This window comes from Ambystoma mexicanum, chromosome 2p (genome assembly GCF_040938575.1).
Source record: "Ambystoma mexicanum isolate Mex_15411 chromosome 2p, UKY_AmexF1_1, whole genome shotgun sequence".
NCBI lineage: Eukaryota > Metazoa > Chordata > Amphibia > Caudata > Ambystomatidae > Ambystoma > Ambystoma mexicanum.
The window spans coordinates 1,328,578,938-1,328,598,839 of NC_090923.1; the positions used below are offsets into that span (position 1 = coordinate 1,328,578,938).

At 46.0% G+C, this 19,902-nt stretch overlaps 1 protein-coding gene across 4 annotated transcripts in view; it reads left to right on the forward strand.

Moving 5' to 3' along the window:
* The window catches only part of LOC138567460 (voltage-dependent T-type calcium channel subunit alpha-1H-like), a 1,148,189-nt gene that overhangs the window by 496,457 nt on the left and 631,830 nt on the right, over positions 1-19,902 (forward strand). For all 4 annotated transcript variants that reach the window (XM_069645666.1, XM_069645668.1, XM_069645670.1 and 1 more), the window contains exon 7: positions 10,379-11,165. In XM_069645666.1, coding sequence (XP_069501767.1) covers positions 10,379-11,165 — 787 coding nt within the window. The remainder of the gene's footprint in view (positions 1-10,378; positions 11,166-19,902) is intronic.

The following is a 19,902-nucleotide window of genomic DNA, read 5'->3' on the forward strand; positions in this document are numbered from 1 at the left end:
TGTCTCCCTCACTCTCTCCCTCTCTCTCTCTCTGTCTCCCCCTGGCTCGCTCGCTCTCTCTGTCTCTCCCTCGCTCTCTCCCTCCCTTGCTCTCACACCACCCTCTCACTCCCCCTCTCTCTCACACCCTCTGTCTCTCTGTCTCTCTCTCTCTCTCACCCTCGCTCTCGCACTCTATCGCAAGACAGTTTCCATAGGTTGCTACTTGCTAGCTTTTTTTCCCTTCTGTTTAAGAAACCTAAACAAAGCTCTTATCAGGGGAGAGTATTAAACAGAATGCAGGAGCACTGTCCAGCCAGAGGCATGTTTCAATAGTGTATGACTCTTTAGGGGACGTGGATTCACTATTCGTGTCTTGAACCCCGCTAAGTCCCTACGGGGAAGCATTCAAGGGCACCTCTAGTCTGAACTGCACGGTCCAGGAGTGCACTATGGCTCAGCAATGTGAATACTGTGCTTGCAAAGTTACTTTCCTTGGTTTAACCATGGTTTGTGACAGGCTTGTTTGGCAGGAAGCAAGTCAAGTGGTGACTCATTGGTTGAGTGGGGGAGCCCTGGTGCTCAGCTGGATTGGCATTGGAGTCAAAGGTGAGAGCAGGGGTGTTGCTAGATCTGGAAAAGACCCAGGGCTACGCTGATGTCAGAACTGTTGGGTCTGGGGGATAGCTAACCTTTTGGTTGTAGCTCCTGAGATTCTATCCGGGGCTACACCCAAAAGACCAGGGGTTATAGCCCCTTTAGCCCCCCCCCCCCCTAGCAACGCCTCAGGGTGAGAGACAGGATTGTCAGCTTCCACGTGGCTCCTAAATGTACGGGGCAATGCACCCCAGTGTGTAACCATCCTCCAATGAGTAAATAACGCACCAAGCCAATAAAGGGCCAAAGAAACCACGTTTGGGTTGGAAAGAACACAATGGTGTGGATTCATTTTTATTTTATTTATTTATTTATTTGTATTGCACCAGTAGCTCACAAGCTTCGGGACGCAGATACATGAACACAGTTGGACAGACAAGAGGGACATAGATTGCATGATATAATTGACGGCTACAGAAAGAAGAGAGAGTCGCTGGGCGACGTTAGTTGAAGATATGGGTTTTCATCAATTTGCGAAAGCACAAATAGTTTGTTTCCATTCTTATATGTACAGGAAGATTGGATGGTGCCTCAGCATTCTTCTCAGCTGTTCTCGGGTCTCAGCTGTCAAATGTGTGGCTTCACCCGCAGCCTGTGGACTTTTCCCACCTGAGCAATGAAACGCATGCCTACTGATAGCATAGGGGGACTGTGGAAGTCTTGCACTGCGGGTCCCGAGACATCCTGCGGTGTGAGGTGTAGCTGCAAATAAGCCCCTTCTGTTTCCGGACAACTGTGGGCCTCAGTGGGCTGCTTGACGAGGCTCGGCTGTGACGCAGACCCCTCGGGCTCATGGAGAGATGTCTCCAGTGACAAGCGCACCAGAAGAGGTCCTTGCATTTGAGGTTCAGTGGGTTCACAGACAGGCAGAATGCCAAATGTGCATTATTGCCACAGAATCACCATAATGCAAACGGGGCTCTAATGTTGATAGGCCAGAAATATATCTAGGGACATATGGGTTGTAGGGTGAGCGTGGTGGGTGGAAGTGTCGAGTAAAAGGCGGGTTCGGTAGTGACCGCAGACAGTCCCCAACAATAGAGAGCAGGAAGAGGGGTCATTTTGGAGAGGTTAGTTTGGCCGCGGTGGGGGAAGGAAGAGGGGCATGTGGGGGGCTGAATGTAAGCAGGCTTAGTTGTTGCTGATCTCCAACTCTGCCAACTGCTGATGCAATATTCACAGAGCCTCTCTCCCAAGGGTAGAACTATATCTCATAGGTGGTTAGGTAGGTAGAAATGTGCAAAGTGCAGCACATCGCCTTGAAGGTGGCATCCAGACACTCTGATGTCAAGACAGGGTTTCCCTTCAAGCTTGCATGGGTGGGAAAAACAAGGTGTTCCGATGCCATCTGAACGAAAGTTGGTTCTCCAGAGCCCATAGATGTGGCAGAAGTCCGTTCCACAGCTGTGACGGCAGCGTACTAAAAAAAGCAACCTCCACAATGTCGGTATTTGAACGTTGCAATTTTCAGAAGATTGGCAGATTCTGATCAATGAGGCGGCTACAGAGAAATGAAGGTCCTTTATGGTAAAAAGCATTATGGCCCATGCATAGAGTTTAAAATTCGATCTGTTTAATGAGCAGCATCCAGTGTAGGTCTCGTAGAGTGGAAGAAATACGGTCAGGCCTGGTTAGATGAAGTAACCATCTGGCAGATGCATTTTTGATACACTAAGGTTTAGAACGCTTTTTCGTAGGTAGACCAAGATATATTGAGTTGCAGTAGTCAAGACTACTAGACATGCAAGCATTCGTAAATTGAAAAGTGGAGAAGTAAAGCAGTGCAGAAACCTTGTCAATTTTTTCAGTTGGAAAAAAAACTACTTTTGAGCTTGTTTATTCGAGTATCCATGTTCGAGTCAAACCAAACGCCTTGGTTTGCAAACTGATTTTAAGGATGTGAGAGGATTCGGTAAGCCGGTCTGGGGAAAAGGCTGGTAAAATGGACAATACTACCGGCCAAATGACTGGGTGATGACTTCACGAAGATCAGCAGTAGTAGAAGACCCCATTGTCTTAAGAAGGCTAGCTGGATAAGGGATCTGAAGAGACACTGACGGTCATAGTTCGGCCACAATTTGTAAGAGGGACGTCGCAGACATCGTCCTGCACAGATAAGACCATGAGGGCATTACTTTTAAAGCTTTTATGTTGACTGGCCCTGCAAGACAAGGCAAGTTGGCACTTGTGCTGTTCTTACTCTGGGGTATACACAGCAGAGTTTCACCGCTTGCTGTTATTTGTCGAGCCTAGAAACACTTGTGTATAGGAGCGTTATAAATGACATATCATATCATATCATTGAGGGTCTAGATGGTTGCATAGAAGGAACCCTCACTTTGGCTATGGAAGAGCTTGTTCAGACTCTCTATATGTACAGAAATCGTCATGTAATTTGGGCTACCACAATTAGGGACAACATCCATTCAAACCTGCCCATGGAATCAGTTGTAGTCGCCACATTCTAAAACGTGTGCGATTTATAATGAGCAAACTGTCTTATGTGGATTCACTTCGGACATGTCTGGTCAATCTCTATCGAGCAGTGCTGATCCTGGATATGCAGACAGCCATGGCCACATGTAAAACACAAACACACACAAACCACACATTCAAGACACACACACACACACACAAGCACTCTCTCTCTCTCTCTCTCTCTCTCTCCCTCTCTCTCTCTCTCTCTCTCTCTTTATCTCTCTCTCTCTCTCTCTGTCTCTCTCTCTCACACACACACACACTATCACAGGAATAATGTTCATCTGAAGAAGGGCTTTCTGGGGTCTCATCCTGGAGCCTACCTTTAATGCAGTGTGTGCACTGTATTATGTTGCCATCAGTCAGGGTAGGTGCCACACCATGCTTTCCTGGATGGAGTGAACAGGTTTCCATCCCCTTGGCGTTACTGTGGGTTTTCTCCTTGCTTCTCTGTGACCTTAGGCTGCCAACGATTCCTTATGGGAACCCGAAGCAAGAAGATGGTTCAAATGCACCCGCTGCATCGAACGTCACAACAGAGCTGCCACTTTGGTACCGCCCACCATTCAAACAAGGCCTTTGAAGTGGATGCAAGGCAAGAGGTGCCGCCCAGCTTACCCCCCAAAAAATCATTCGATAAAAAAACACAATAGGCCGCTAAAAGACAAAGAAAATAAAACAAGTGGTGAACAGGCTCTTTGATAATGAGCTCTTTTGAAATGCTCACGATACAGTATGTCCCTGAGGAGGTTGCATGGAAATTCGCTGCAGGACTCTTTTGCTCTGCCCTGTCTTCCAAGATTCATTTTTGAAGCTGTGGGGAATACAATTTTCTTCCCACGCTCCCTCCGACCATCCTCTTTTGTGGGGAATACCCCTGCCCTGAAGCCTCCAAAAACAGCCCCTCACTCCCCCACTCAGCAGCCACTTCTCTTGTGCGGTGGACACCCCCACTGTTCCCGATATCCTACTCGGCTCTGCTACTTCCTCTGTCCGAACATGCCCCTCATCACTAATGCCGGACAAGTGCTATTCCCGACTGGCTACGGTCCGAACAAAATGGCCTGTCGGGAAATAGTACTTGTGGAAAAATTATAAATTTCCACCACTAAGGAAATGGGAGCTCAGGGCTGAATATCCTGAATAAGCGTAGAAATGTGTGACAATTTTCTGATGCAGAACTTTCTCACACCTAAAAGGGAGGGCATTCAAGTGGCCTTAGCTAAGAACAAGTGGTGAAGGCATGAGATCAGGGATGTCCAGCTCCAGGCCTCGAGGGATGGACTCCTGGTGGGTTTTCAGGATATCCCTCATTAATATTCATGAGAAAAATGTGCATACATTTAGAATAATTGTATGAAAATGTATCTCATTTTGCGTATTTGTGACCCTCCCTGTGCTTCTCCCTACTTTTAGGTGTTTGGACGGAAATTAGTTAGCTCTGAGACTCTGACAAATGCAGCATAGAGCACTATAGCACGGAGGTTCCTTCTTTGTCTTTGGAGGCTACTTAGTGGGCCCAGTGACAATGTGGGTGGCCTAAGTGCAGAAGAATATAAGACTACAATTCAGCATAAATCAGTTTGTGGGGGATTCGCTTCTCCTTGCTCAGCGCCAAGGATTGGCCGAAATACCGGCACGGACATCTTTTGGTATAAGGAATGATGCACTGCTCCCTCACTCGCAGCCAGACCACAAGTATGAGGTCTTCATTGCCTCACTGTTCTTTACTACAGTAACCTTGGCTGCTCCTGGCTTTCCGTGCTCGAATGTGTTCCTGCCATTGCTCAAAAGAACGATTAGTCACGGATGTTTGTTTCTGCTGCTGTGTCAAGGAGCAATTTATTACCTACTGAAGAGAAAAACCACAGGGCACTCCCGTTACTTCTAAACAGTCTTGCTATCTGGGCCGCTGCACTGCTGGTGCTCCTGGCCTGTTTGGGGCAGCCATCTTACTTGAGCAGTAGTGCAGAGCAACAGAAAATGGCGCTCACCTTCCAAAGTCCTGTCATGTTAGAGAGAGGTGGTGACGGTCTCTTTTTTTCTGGTGGATGTGTCCTCTTTGCCAGGTGTGTAATCCCAGTGGAGCACACAGTTTGTCGTAATGGAAGTGGATGTAAAGCAGAGATTTAGGAAAGCCAACCTGGAGCCAGGTTTTGCCAGATTTGAAGTTGAGCTTACCACCATCAAACTGCGTGCTTTCAGGTGAACATGAAAGAACGTTATTTATTTATTAGCATTTATAGAGCGCACATCAGCCCTTAGGCATCGTGGCGCTGTTACAGAAATACGTGCTGGTTGCATAGGAACAGACATATCGCTTATTGTTAGCAGGGTATGCAAAAATACAATACTTGGATGCATGTGCATGCTATTTCACAGGGCATGCATAGACCTAACTTAGTTACAGCTCTGAATTGCTTGGCTGTGAGCCAAGATTGAACAGGAAACAGCAACCTCCATGCCTCACTTTTGCCAAGCCTTCGATTGAGCACTGACTGAAAAAGGCTAGTGGCGGGACAGAGCGTGGCAATTCTGTAAGCCACAGCGTTCCAGCACTGGCTATGTGAGATGGGCAACTGACGCTTTCTCCTTCAATTCATCTGGACAAATTGTGCTGGAGTCAACTGCAAACGCCCTGCTTTTCTTCAGCAGCACACGTTGCTCGTCACAGGCAGCATCATTTACGTATGGTCAGAAACGGGGTGGAGATTCCCTCGTGAGGCACTGAGGTTGGTAGAGTAAAACCAGGGAATAAACCCTGTTGGCAGAGAAGGACTGCTAGGGTAATAAGATGACCTTTGATACAAGTTGAGCGTCAACACCATTCCTGGGAAACTAAGCCTGATCAACATAAGGCGGGTTGGGAACATTGGCTCTTTAAATGGCTTCTCCAGTAGGAAGTTCTTCCTACACACTCAACACACTGCCACAAAACCCTTCTAGTGAAGGGTCCAGATGATAATCAAGATGAGCCCATTGGTTAGTCATGTTGGAAGCATGGTGGAACGTGGTTAGCCGAGTAGAACAATGCAATATATTTGCCATGGTACATAGCAGGACGCTTGAATGCCGTTTACCAAACAAGAAATGTTTCGGTGCTCATTGGGTAGTGAAGGATTGAGGCATGTGCAGCTCTCAATGCCACCCCTCCTCGACCACCCCCCCAGGTTGTACTCTGCCTTTCATCCTAAATTAGGAAAACAACATTTTAAATGCATCAGTTTAAATTCAGCAATAAACTGCATTGGCTCTCCAACTCTCCACTGGCTCCCGGTGGCTGCAAGGATCAAATGCATATCCCTCTGCATCATCCACAAGGCTGCATGGGGCCGGGGGCCACGCTATCTGCAACTCGCTCTCACTAAATACTCTCCCTCCAGATCTTTACGTTCCCCTGGCAACAACTCTCTTTGTGTTCAGCGCTTGGCTACACAGCGAGCTGGTGGCAAATCTCTCTCCTCAGCAGGCTCCCTCCTATGGAACATCCTTGCCCTTTCTCTTCGTCTTGAGCCGGACCGCCTCAAATTCCGGTAGGCTCCTCAAGACTGTCCTTTTCACCTCCTCCTTCCCTTCCTCCCTCCTCTGCTAAATCCCCCAGTTGCTGAGATTGGTGACCAGGGCCCTATCTGTCCTCCCGGGTCCTGGCCTCCCTCACCCAATCGCCTTCAGCCTCCACCTACCTCTCCCAGCACTTTTCCTTGGCACCCGCTGGCCTATGGTGACATAGGCCTAAATTTATCTATTTATTGGCGGCTGACCACTTCACCTAGGCACTTACAGCGGTATCAGGTAATATTATCCCCATATATATGGTCGCCGTAAATAATATAGCCGGGAAAAGGTTGCAGCGATATTACATGGGTGACCATATATATGGGGTCAGGGGCAAAAAAAAAAAAAAAAAAGAAAAAAAAAGTCTAGGGGTTGCGGGGGTGTCCCTGCATGTTCCATGCAATAATGTCGCCACAAAAAACGGCCATTTTTCGGTGATATTTTTGCATGGCGATATTTTTGTGGTGACATTATTACATGGAACCCTTACAGCTGCCTACTCCCTAGCACGTCCATCTTGATACATCTCGCACTTACCAACCGACTCCCTCATCCCTCTCTCTCTCTCTCTCTCTCTCTCTCTCTCTCTCTCTTTCTCTCTCCCTCTCTCCCTCTCTCTGCAATTGCGCGTTCTGAATGCTCCCAAGGCCCAGTAGCTCTGCCTCTTTCTTTCTTCATTATATTTGTTTTCATTCCCATGTTCCCTCCTGTTGTCCTGTGGGTGCTTTCAAATACAATTTACTTGATTTATAAGCGCCTTACAAATGCACAGTAAAAAAATAAAATAAAAAAGGCTGTTTCCCAAGAGAGTCACAGTAACCAGCCTGCTTTCACCGATCATTAATGACCATAAAACCTAATTTAAGCTGAGGTGATACGATTGTTTTTCCCAATTTCACAAATTCTGATTTAACTTAAAGAATTACATCTTGTTTGTAAAATCAAATTGTTTTGGTTAATCACATGTTTTTGCGTCATAGACACGTATCAACTCATTTAAGCCAACAAAGGTCTTTAAAGCAACTGATAATTTATTGCACAAAAAAAGTAAACATTCATTAATTTCTTCATGGACAGAGAATTAACAATAATAACACATTCAAACTATGTTTCCAAAGTGAAGACCAAACCAGTTCAAACAAATATCCATACGTAATTAGGTAACTTAAAGACTTATGTCGTTATATCAAATATCTATCTGAGCAGAAAAACAATACATAAAACAGCACAGGGAAACCAACAACACACAAAGGGTAAAGAAATATTTATTGTTGTGAAAAAGTAATCTTTTAAATCAAGCAACCTGTCTTTGAATAAAATGTTTTTTTTTAAAACTATTATTTTTTGTAAGCAACATTTTTTTGTCAGAACAAAAATGATTGGTGGCATTGAAGTGATCTGCAATTTTTTCAAATAAACAAATATTGGGCTAAAAGACTACCACGGCCATGTTTCCTCATATTTGGCATACCCCCTTTCCTACAGGGAGATAGATTTTTTTTTTTTTGCTGTGACAATGGATCCAGTCACCTCTGGAACTGTCTGCCTCCTGTCTTGTTTTGTCCCTCATCTCTGTATAATTGTATTGCATCCAATCAACTGGTCAGTGTTCTCATCTCCTTCTGCACTAATGTACGTCCCCTGCCGAGGAATTGCCCTAATCAGGGGTGTTGCTAGGTCTGGAAAAGATCTGGGGCTATGCTAATTTTTGGACTGTCGGGACTCAGGGCTAGCTTGCCTTTTGGTTGTAGCCTGTGAGTTTCTATCCGGCGTTACATCCAAATGTCCCAGGGCTTTAGCCCCCCGCCCCGGCCTGTATCCTAGCGATGCCTGTGGCCCTAATTACAGTGTTTCTGGCAAATATGGCTGTTTCATTCAAAATAAAATATAAATGTGTCATGCGCAGTGCTCCCTTCTGATGAGGGTTTTGCACAAACAGTTCAGGAACTTACTGGGGTGTATTCCCAGGGAAGGACACTCAGCCAATCAGCGGACTCAGAAAGTGGGAGGAATCTGCCAGTGGCACCCATTGTTCTACCAGCCGCCCATGCCCATTCCCCAGATTCCACCATTTCCTTTCTTCCTCTCACCATCACCTTCTGGACACCTCCAAATCCTGGGATGGTACCTATATTAATTCAGCCTATTCACATTGGCGGATGCCATGCCTTGACTAGACAATGTATTCTTACTGGTAATCAATAGATGGGAATAAGCCTGTTTCCATGGAAAAACATTTGGACTTTTTACCACTAAGAAAATGTCCAAGGTCTGTACATTAGAAGACCCGTTACACTGAGTGTGTATTCACCCGCCCCCACTAACTGGTTGAAAGACCATGACAACCTGATTGGATTCTGCAATGTCCGTATTTTTTCAATTACACTTTTGAGTTAGATTAGACTTTTCAAACATGTGACCCCCGGGTGACCACCAATTTCTATTTCCATCCTAGTCTCGATGAAATTGACAATGGTAAATGCAATCAGTAAGAATGAATACAATTACGTTTGCATTGTTCCTTATAACCTGTTCAGCAATGTCCTTATAACCTGTTCAGCAGTGTCCTTCATAACCTATTTGGCAGTGTACTTCACAGCCTCTTCATGTAGGGTGACCAGATGTCCCGGTTTTCCTACGACAGTCCAGGGAAATCGCCCTCCGTCTGGGGGTCCTGGGATTTTTTAAATTTTAAAACTCCTATCCGGGGTTTGCAAGGGTGGGTGGCTACAGTCCCGATTTTTGCCGGGACCCGATTTCGAAATCCCGAAATCAGGTCCCAGCACAACTCTGACCGCGCAAATGGGGGAGTGAAATGCTTTTCACGCTCCCATTTTCTCCCTCTTCCCCTCCCTGGTGCTCTCCCCCAATGAGAGGAGTGTGTCTGTGAGCACACCCCCTCCAAAGGCCAGTGACATAGAAGTAGACCACATTTTTAGTTGTATTTACGGTAGTCCTACGTCTATGTCTATGGCTTGTCTGGGTGTTTTTCTTTTTTTTTTTAATCTGGTCACTGTAGCTTCATGTGACCCCGGGGTGACCACCAATTTCCATCTCCATTCTAGTCCCCATGAAATTGACAATGGTAAATGCAATCAGTAAGAATGCATACAATTCCGTTTTGCATTGTTCCTTATAACCTGTTTGGCAGTGTCCTTCATAGCCTCTTCATCATCTGTCATGTATTAAAAAGAACTACCTTCCTTGACCCATTGTGCATTCGAGACTCGAGAGAATCCCTCATGCTAGATGCAGGATGAAGACAGAGGAAGGGCACGGTAACAGGGTACACAAGTCGGGGCATCCTTTGAACGGAAAGACTCTGACTCTGAAGTTCTATTTACCAGTGGGGCTTCCTAGTGTTTATTAACTCCTCTCATTGATTCCCCGAAATACGGCGATTAAATACGGCGATTAAATGCCTTCCGAGGACTTCAGTAATCTATTACCCAAAATGTTCAGCCCTGACAATCAGTGTTGCAGCCAAGTGAATATTTTGTACTCCTTACTTTGCCTTGAATAAAATGCTGTAAATAAAAGTAAGGTGTTGAACTCAATTTGGAGCATCACCAACAGTGTGAATTTCAGAAATGAAAAGAGGAGATCCTTTGTGTTAAGGGTGTATGTGCTCCCTACAAGGGGTCTGCAATGCTGTGTTATGTGATTGTTTACTTGGGTTTCACCCTGTTTCTCTCTTTCATCACTGCAGGTCGGTTCTTTCTTCATGATTAACTTGTGCCTGGTTGTGATAGCAACACAGTTTTCAGAGACGAAGCAGCGGGAGAACCAGCTGATGCAAGAGCAGCGGGCCCGCTACCTATCCAATGACAGCACACTTGCGAGCTTCTCCGAGCCGGGCAGCTGCTATGATGAACTGCTCAAGTACATCTGCCACATCCTCAGGAAGGTAAAGCGGAGGACGGTGCGCTTGTACAGCAACTGGCAAAACAAGCGGCGGAAAAAGGTGAACCCTAACAATGCTACGAACGGGCAAGGGCGTAGCCGCAGGACGAGGCGGAGGATCACCTCCATCCACCACTTGATCCACCACCACCATCATCACCATCACCACCATTACCACATTAGCAATGGGAGCCCGCGAAGCCCAAAGCCCAGCCCTGAGATTTGTGATCTGGAGATGAAGGTCTTGAAGCCTCGGAGTCAGCTCATGCTGCCGCCTCCATCCCCGGGCCTTCAAAGTTCCGCTCCAAGTTCTGAGTCTGTCCACAGTATTTATCATGCAGACTGCCACGTAGAAGGGGCCCCGGTGAACTGTAAATCTTCCAGTGCCTCACCAAACATTAAACTGACTGCCGGGCTCATGAATCGCACAAACATGAACTATCCAACCATCATGCCCTCTCCAGGCAAAATCAGTCCGGTTCCAGGGCCGCGAGGCAGGCGAAGCAATAGCACCCCAATAACTGTGATCAACAGCCCCGTGAGTCTGAATGCCGACCCCTTTGGAAAGCTCAATTATTTGGTAGGAGAACATGGTGAGCAAAATCCTGGTTCCCATTAGAGAACAGTGAAATATGTTTCTGTGAATAGGTTTGCTGGAAGTGGGGTGCAAAGTGATATGAATGGTTATTAATACCCAGAGGTTTCTAAGCATGGACCCGGGGATGGAACCTGTGTTGCTCCGTGTCGTCTTACTTCTAAGGCCAGAACGTTGCCCCTTAGCTATCCTCCTGACAAGTGGAAGACAAATAATATTGTCAAGATAAAACTACACAACTGGGGCTAAGCATATATATGTCATAGGGATCTGGTACAGCTCACCAAAGTGGCCATTTCACTGCAATTATTTGCAGCATTCATTTATGGAGGTCAGCCCCTCAGATCCCCCTTCTATGTCCTACCACTACCTCCCACACCCCCACTACCCTAAAATCCAATTCAAATATATCCTTACCCCCTAAAAATGCTGGGATAAATGTGGTAACATGACCATTCACCAAATGCAGTCAAGCGGCCGAGTTGAGCTGAGCAGGTGCCATATCCTGGAGGGGTACCGTGTACAATGATTTGCCACCCTAGCTACATGCATGTGTTATTGCAAAGCGACAATTACCTTGATTTTATTTTCCTGTCTACTGATCTTCAGTGTGAGGTTGTTGATGTATGTATAACCAGTTTATAGCCACTCATTGCCGGGGATCGGCAGGCAGTGCCGCTAGGCACGGTAAGTGACATGCAACGTAAGGCACATATGCAAATTGAGTGCCAGCTTGGTAAGTAACATGGAGTCTAGCAGAGGGTCTTCTGTACCAATTCAGTGAAATCATGATATGTGAAATCGATTCTGCAGGAGCGGACAATTCACAGTGGCGGGTTCACAATACGGTAGGTGACAGTGTGCAAAGCTGAATTTCCACTATATAGAATTCACTGAGTGTCTGATAAGCGATGTGGTACTTGACAGAAGATGCTGTGTGACAAATTCATTGAGATCCTGATCAGTGATGACATACATACACTGAACTGGGATCTGCCTAGCTGAATATTTTGCGTGACACATACAGTTAACATCCATGAAGACCTGCTCTATAATCTTGATTCTAATCTCCACTCTGTCCTCATCCTACTTGATTCCTCCTCTGCCTTTGACACGGTTAACCATGCCATCTTGCTCAACCTGCTCTGTGATGATCTGGGTATCACTGATCAGGCACTGGCCTGGTTAACTTCTTTCCTCTCTGACCGTTCCTCCCAGGTCCAACTTGGGTCCTTCCTCTCCTCTATCTCTCTCTCCACCTGCTGTGTTCCCCAGGGATCTACCCTTTCTCCCTGGTTGTTCAACCAATACCTGGCACCTCTCGTCCACCGCATTGCTGCTTTCTGTGCCAACTTCCAATGTTATGCGGATGACAATGAGCTCGCTTTCAGGCTCCCCATTGCCGCCTCTTCTCCGTCTCTCATCCCAGATTATCTCTCTGCAATCCAAGAGTGGTGTGCTGCCAATGATCTCTGCTTGAATGCCAGCAAGACGGAGATCCTCCTCATTGGCACACCTGCACCCCTATTTCCCTTCACTCTCTGCCCGGCCTCCCTTGGCCCTCCTCCTGCTCCCACCTGCAAGACTAAGAACCACAGTGTTATCTTTGACTCCACACTCTCCTTCTCTCCTCACATCCCTGACATCTCTAAGAAGTCAAACTACCAACTGCACCTCCTCAGAGGTATTCTCCCTCTCCTCTGCTTCCCCCTCTAGGATTGACTACTGTAACAGCCTCTATTTAAATCTGCTTGCCTCTACTCTCCATCCTCTGCAACTCATTCGGAACAGGCCTGCAAGACTTGTCCTTGGCCTCAAGCCCAGGGATGATATGATATGATATGATCTGGAGAGATATAGTATCTCTCCAGCACTAAAATCCCTCCATTGGCTTCCAGTGGCTGCAAGGATCAAATTCAAGACCCTTTGCATTGTCCACAAGGCCTTCTGGGGCCTGGGACCTAATTATCTTCAGCTTTCTCTTCTGAAGTATCTTCCCACTCGAGCCCTTCGCTCCTCCTACTCCAACTCCTTGAGGGTCGTGTGCTTTTCCAAGCAACGAGATGGGGCAGATCTCCCTCTTCTGCCTGTGCCTCCCTCTGGAACAGCCTCCCTGCCTCTCTATAAGAAACTTGAGCAGAACCATCTCTGGTTCCGGAAACAGCTCAAGACTCTCTTCTTTGCTTCTGCCTTCTCTCTTCCTCTTCCCTGCTGATATCCTGTCTGATACTGCACTGGTTACCTGGCTACCCTCTGAATCATGAGCCCAGGTCCTTGTCCTTCCAGCTGCACACCTGCACTGTCTCCTGGCAACCCTTGCACTTGGGTCTGTATCTGTAACCCTGCAGTCCCCTTACCTGCACTATCTGCCACTTGTTGTTCCACACTTAACCTTGCACTGCCTCCTGCTGGCCATACTTCTTGTTTTTTGATGTTTAGATCCTATGTCCTGCACTTGCTCCTCCTCCCCTTCCCTCAGCACTTTTCCCCTTTCCTATTCCCTGCACTTGCGCGATCTCAGTGTCACTGGGCCTAGTAAGGTCTTTGTCTTGTCCCTCCCTTGTTCCCTTCCACCGCCTCATCGCGCTTTGAAACACTTGTGTATGGGCATGCTATAAACAAAATATCATATCTTATAATAACAGCAAGAAGTGACATCTGCTGTGAAAGATTCAGTCGGATCATGGTAAGTGACATGGTAGCAAGTGTGACATGCACTGTGCATGGTGAATAATTTGAAACAATGCTAAAGATTAATTGTGAAGGAACGCAAGATCTAAGTGAAGTCAGTGGCTTTGTTTAATTTCATTTTATTATTTTCTGTTTTATCCAGCACATAGGTAACAAGGTGTGGCTGTTCAAACAGCTATTGTCTTACTCTAGATGTATAATAGTGATCGCTCATGTGAACACCATTCAAACATGACATTGTAAAGAACACACAGAATCAGGCCATGGTATCGGCTGTGATGCTTACTATAGAACAGGGTTGTCCAACTCTGGGCCTCGATGGCTGGGATCCTGACGAGTTTTCAGGATATGCCTCATTAATATTCCTGACATAAATTTGCAAACACAGTGAGGTGGCACCTAGCCGAAGGTCCACTGTGGCAGCACAATAAGTGACGGCAGGAGGGAACCTCAACTGCCACCGATGGCTTGGGCCCTTTCCCTTGTGATACGGCTGTGCTGTCCCTCAGGTGTGCTCTTGGGCCACATTGTCAACGTGAACACTTAGGGCTGTGTGTTTACTATCTGGGGACAATAGGGGGCAGCACCCACTCTTGCAGGATTTAACCCAGGCATTTGTGCTTAGCTGTGAAAATGACTAGATTTGTAAAACTGCCCTGGGGGCGGGATTATTGAATGTGTCCACCAGTGCTAAGATTTGGGCAAGTGCACTTAGCAAACGTGTTGGCACTTGTGTAGTATGGAAAGGAGCAAAGAGGTTTTGCCCCAGTCCATATTACATAAAGGTTTTTGAACTGAGTCAAAAACTAAGTGGCCTGGCTGTTATGCTATGTTGGCTGTGTGAAATAAAAAAAACATTTATTTCCTCAAAGTTCCATCTTTTGCAGTGCAAAAGTGGAGCATTGTTGGGTGCCAGCTAAATTTGCATCAATTCCTCTTTGTTTTTCCCTAAAACCCTGTCAGAAAAGAATGTGCAAAACTATTTCACTCCATTGCAGAAAATATCATGTCATGTGGATTGGGCTCCATTTTGTATTACACAAGCAGCAACACCTTTGCTAAGTGTGTTCGCTAAATCTTTAGCACTGATGCAAATGTTAGATAATCTGGTGCCTGAAGGCTGCACTGTCTCCTGTCGCCTTGCAGTCTGCAATGGTTGCCTATGACAATGGGTCTGGTACATTTGTGCACATTACACAATACTAAGCATCTGTGTTTGCATTCTTGACTGATGTTGCACTAACCAGTAGTTAGAATGTAAAACCCTCAGACGGTGGACCTCATTTCGGGTCCGGTGGTAACCGTGCCAGTGATACTGGTCGGTTGCTGCTGGACCTGTTAATAGGATTACAACCCCGGCAGACCGGAAAGTCAGGAGCAGGCAAATTGTAAGTCCCCCGTTGTTAATGGTGCCGGTGCTTCCCTGAAAATTCTGCGGGTGGGTGTCGTCCTGCCTGGCAGGTCTGACCTGCCGGATGAGGTTGCACCCACCCAGCAGAGTTGTAGTGTGCCGGTCCGGAACCAATGGTGCCGGTAAGCTTACCGGCACCGTTGTTTCTGGACTGGCACACTTATAATGAGGCCCAGTTTGTCCAAAATATACTTCAAATCAATGGTAGAGATTCATGGCTGAATCTCCTATTAGGCCAAAGCAACTCACTTCCACTCAATTCCAGACCCCAATCCAATCCGATTACATGGTCTATTTTATTTTCTGTTTGGCCTATCATTAGCACTCTTGTGGAAGATGCCAGCCAATCCGGAGCCATAAACATGCCCCCCCTTTCAACTTTCCCTGTGCTAACCCACCTCATTTCCCTACCCACACCCCAAACCTCTCTCGCCACCGGGACAATCTCTAAATTACCATTGCATGGTCAGCCTTGTTTCTTGCTGACAACTTCCACTTAGCATGTAGCCCCAGCTTCCACATCACTGACATCCTTTGTGACCCCTTCAATGCACACCCTTACCAAGTCTGCCTGCTGTGTGGTAGGCAGTCATTCCCTTGCATAGTGTAGCTATTTTAATGAACTAATAATTTGGTGGCAGGGAGCCGGTACGTGAAGACATGAACATAGGTGACTCGCTTCCCTGCACGGCAGAGTCCAAATGTGCCGGGGAAAAGGCAGTGTACACTTGTAGCAGCATTTAATTATAATTGTAAACGCTGTCTACCATGGTAGGTAGAGTTTAATTGTACACGCTGCCTGCCATGCAAGCTTGGCAGGCATTGTGTAGAATTGATCCCTACAAATCTGCCTGCTTTATGCTTCTGCATAAAGCAAGCAGGCTCTGTAGGTATCCCCAGCATTATCTCCGGCATGAAAGTTCATGCCAGTGCAAATGTTGCAACATTTGTATGGGGGAGAGGAAGGGAGGGGCAGAAACGCACTTTGCGTTGCGCCCCTTCGCTCCGCCACACAAATGGAGGAAAATAGGGCTTGATGTTAATGGAAGGTGTGAAAGTCTTACGCAAGGCTTTTATGCCTTCCAATAATGTTGCGCCTCAGATAAAAATTGAGCTCCCATGCATGGGCGTAATTTTAGGGGGGGCAGTAGTGTTTGTCCCCCCCAACTTTCATGGCACACCATGTTGTCCCCATTCATTTGGCAGGGGCACCTTTTCTTCAGATGTCATGTCCCCCCAACAATTTCAGCAAAGTTACTCCACTGCTCCCGTGTATATGTGCCACTTTAATTATACAAGATATTGATGACAGAAATGCTCACTGCAAGAGTCAGTGACAGCATGGTAAATGGTGTGACACTCACCCGAAAACCCGCTGTGACACAAGGAGTAAACCCATAGGAGCTCAACACCACATATTAAAGATGACAATATGTAAGGCCTTGCTGTGAAGTTGATTAAATGAGTGCCATTATGATAGCTAGTAGCTCTTAGAAGCAAGATGGATTCTGCTGTAAACATAAACATTAATGTGTTTGAGATAACCAACTTGCCAGCATAATGCAATGAACGCAGTTGTAAGGAGCTAGCAGGGGATGCTTGGAATTGCTTTGATTTCATCGAAAAGAAGTGGGCAGGCCCCAATGCCAACGCTGGCGGACGTCCTCTTTTCGGCTGAGATTAGAACTGGTCCCGCAGGTCAGCCCTGCATTGTCTCACTCTGTTCTGTGGAGGCACCCCAATAGTTAGCTTTTGCAGTTATATGGGGTTGTGTGACTTATTATGTCCGCACACTTTTCCACGTGCAGTTCGTGCATAATTGCAGAAACTTTGCCATGGCGCTGTACTATTGTTCATGTTATTACCTAAAGAGATTTATTTTCCCTGGTGCAAAAATGCATTGACAAATATAGATTTGCACTAGGGACGTGTTTGATCTAACGCTTATAGCAGGAACAATTGCAGTTGAACTGGTACAGATTTCCTTTAATGATGCCCCAGATCCATGTTATTTCTGAAAACACTAATACATCCCATGTCAAACACTGTCTCGCCTGCCACTTCAGTAATGGTTTAGGAGGAGCTGCCATCTAGCATAGATCTAGAGGCATGTGAATCGAGATCTAGAGGCTTGTGAATCAAGATCTAGAGGCTGTTGATTTGAGATCTAGAGGCATGTGAATTGAGATCTAGAGACATGTGAATTGAGATCTTGAGGCATTTGTATTGAGATCTAAAGGCATGTGAATCAAGATCTAGAGGCATGTGAATCGGATATAGTGGCTTGTGAATCAAGATCTAGAGGCATGTGAATCGTGATCTAGAGGCATGTGAATCAAGATCTAGTGGCTGGTGAATTGAGATCTGGAGGCATGTGAATTGAGATCTAGAGGCATGTGAATCAAGATCTAGAGGCTAGTGAATCGAGATCTAGAGGCATTTGATTCAAGATCTAGACGCTTGTGAATCAAGATCTAGGGGCTTGTCAATCGAGATCTAGAGGCTTGTCAATCGAGATCTAGAGGCATGTGAATCGAGATCTAGAGGATTGTGAATGAAGATCTAGAGGCTTGTGAATCATCGAGATCTAGAGGCTTGTGAATTGAGATCTAGATGCTTGTCAATTGAGATCTAGAGGCATGTGAATCGAGATCTAGAGGCTTGTGAATCGAGATCTAGACGCTTGTGAATCAGGGCTTTTTTTAACATATATACGGATTCCTAGAAATTAGTGGGTATTGGTGATAGCTTATCCTGCTTTTCTCACTTTTAGAAGTCTCTGGAATATGTTTTGTCAGTCATGTTCTACCCATGAATGTGCACTCCTATTGGAACTCCCATCTGGTCCAGAAGAGGGGTCTGGAATGTCACAAAAATAAAATAGGGTAGTGTATAGAAGGACTAAGTCGGACAAGAGTGCACATGTGTCTCCTGTTGGCAACTACAGAATTTTTATATTTTGCTTTTCGATCCAGGGTCTCCTTGGGCCTAGGGATCACACCCATGTGCACCTGAAATAAAAGAAACTGTTGAAATAAACTTTTAAGTAATAAGACAAGCTAGTGCTCCTCCTCCCCATTGTCTGTACAAAAAATAATATGGGGCTGTCAGCAGTGATAGCAGAATAGGTGTGATGAAGAATGTCGATGCATTGCCTGGCAGTGTTGAAGCATGAGCCTGTGAGCTGCCTGGGGTATCAAAGGGCTAGAAGCGAGAGGCAATCGAGAAGAATGGGGACTGGCTGTGATATCTCCTGTGCCCAAGTATGGGAACAGCTTCAGATCTGACAATGCGATGGGGGAAGAGGGGCAAACGCCCAGTGATGTCAACTGTACTCTCCTTGCACACCAGAAAGGAGTGTCTGACAGGCCATAACTCCATTTCCTGGGCATCGATGGCCTCTGTGCTAGCCTCATAGCCACCCAAGACTGGTTAGGAAGATACACTGTATCTTTCGGCAGTGGCATGTCCACTGCAGTCCAAAACTAAAAAGCTTCAGAAGTGTCAGGACCGGGTTGGTTATTAGAATGCCTTGACCTTTTCCCAACCGGGATTCATCGTCGGTTGGTTACAGATTTCAATTGGATGTTCTTCCACTGTTCATAATGTTCCTCCTTGGCTGCCATGACAGTGGTTTCGGGGCCTGAGGAGCATGGCGAGCAGGGCGTTGGGCTCGCAACATGGACTGACAGTGACAGATTGGTTTTGATTGTCATTCGAGGTTATCTCTCCAGTCCTATATTGGGTCAGGACACTATGTCATTATAAATATGGAGATGACTGGTGATAGATGAATGGCTGAACGTGTTAGGGTATTAATGTATTTATTTGTTTATTTGTTTATTTATTTATTTGTACATTTGTAGAGCTCAACCAAGCCCTGAGGCATCTGAGCGCTTAACTTGTGGTTACAGATTAGTTTGTTTTGGTCATGATGTTACAGTTATGCCACAGGTCTTACATATATGTTGGGTTGCATACAGGTTGTCATGAAGCAGTTAAGACCAATATATGAAACGGGAAAGATGAAAGGCGCTCAATTACGAATTGAATTATATGAACATGTAAATGAATGAGACCATTAGAGTGAGAGGATAATTATTACTAATATATCATCTTCATCAAATAATGTATATGCAAGGGGTTTCATCACAAAGTGCATAAACAAGTGAGTAGAAGCAGCAGTTAATTTGGGTACCCCTCCAGTCATGCCTGCAACGTAAACTGCTTTGCTTTTATCCAACATTTTATCAATGGAGTTAGCTGCTATAAGTAAAAAGGTAGCAAACTCAGGATGGCATCTATTTGCCCTTGATAATAGTAGCACCATTTAATGTAGGGCTTCATGCCAGATTACGTCGCTTTAAGCGCGGTTTGGATACATGTTATTATTACCCAATTTAATGCTACTCAGTTTATTGACCTCGGCAGGATAAGGGGCTCTGTCAACCCTGCCAACATTTCAACCTTTGAACTGCAGGCTATGCCCGCGTCTAAGGGTGATCATTTAACAAGGTGAGCTATCGTCCAAATATTCGATCCCAACAAATAGATGCAAGAAGCAGATCTCAGCCAACGAGAAGGCATTAAAAGCAACCTGAAGAGGTTCAGATTTAGCACAGAGCGTATTCCC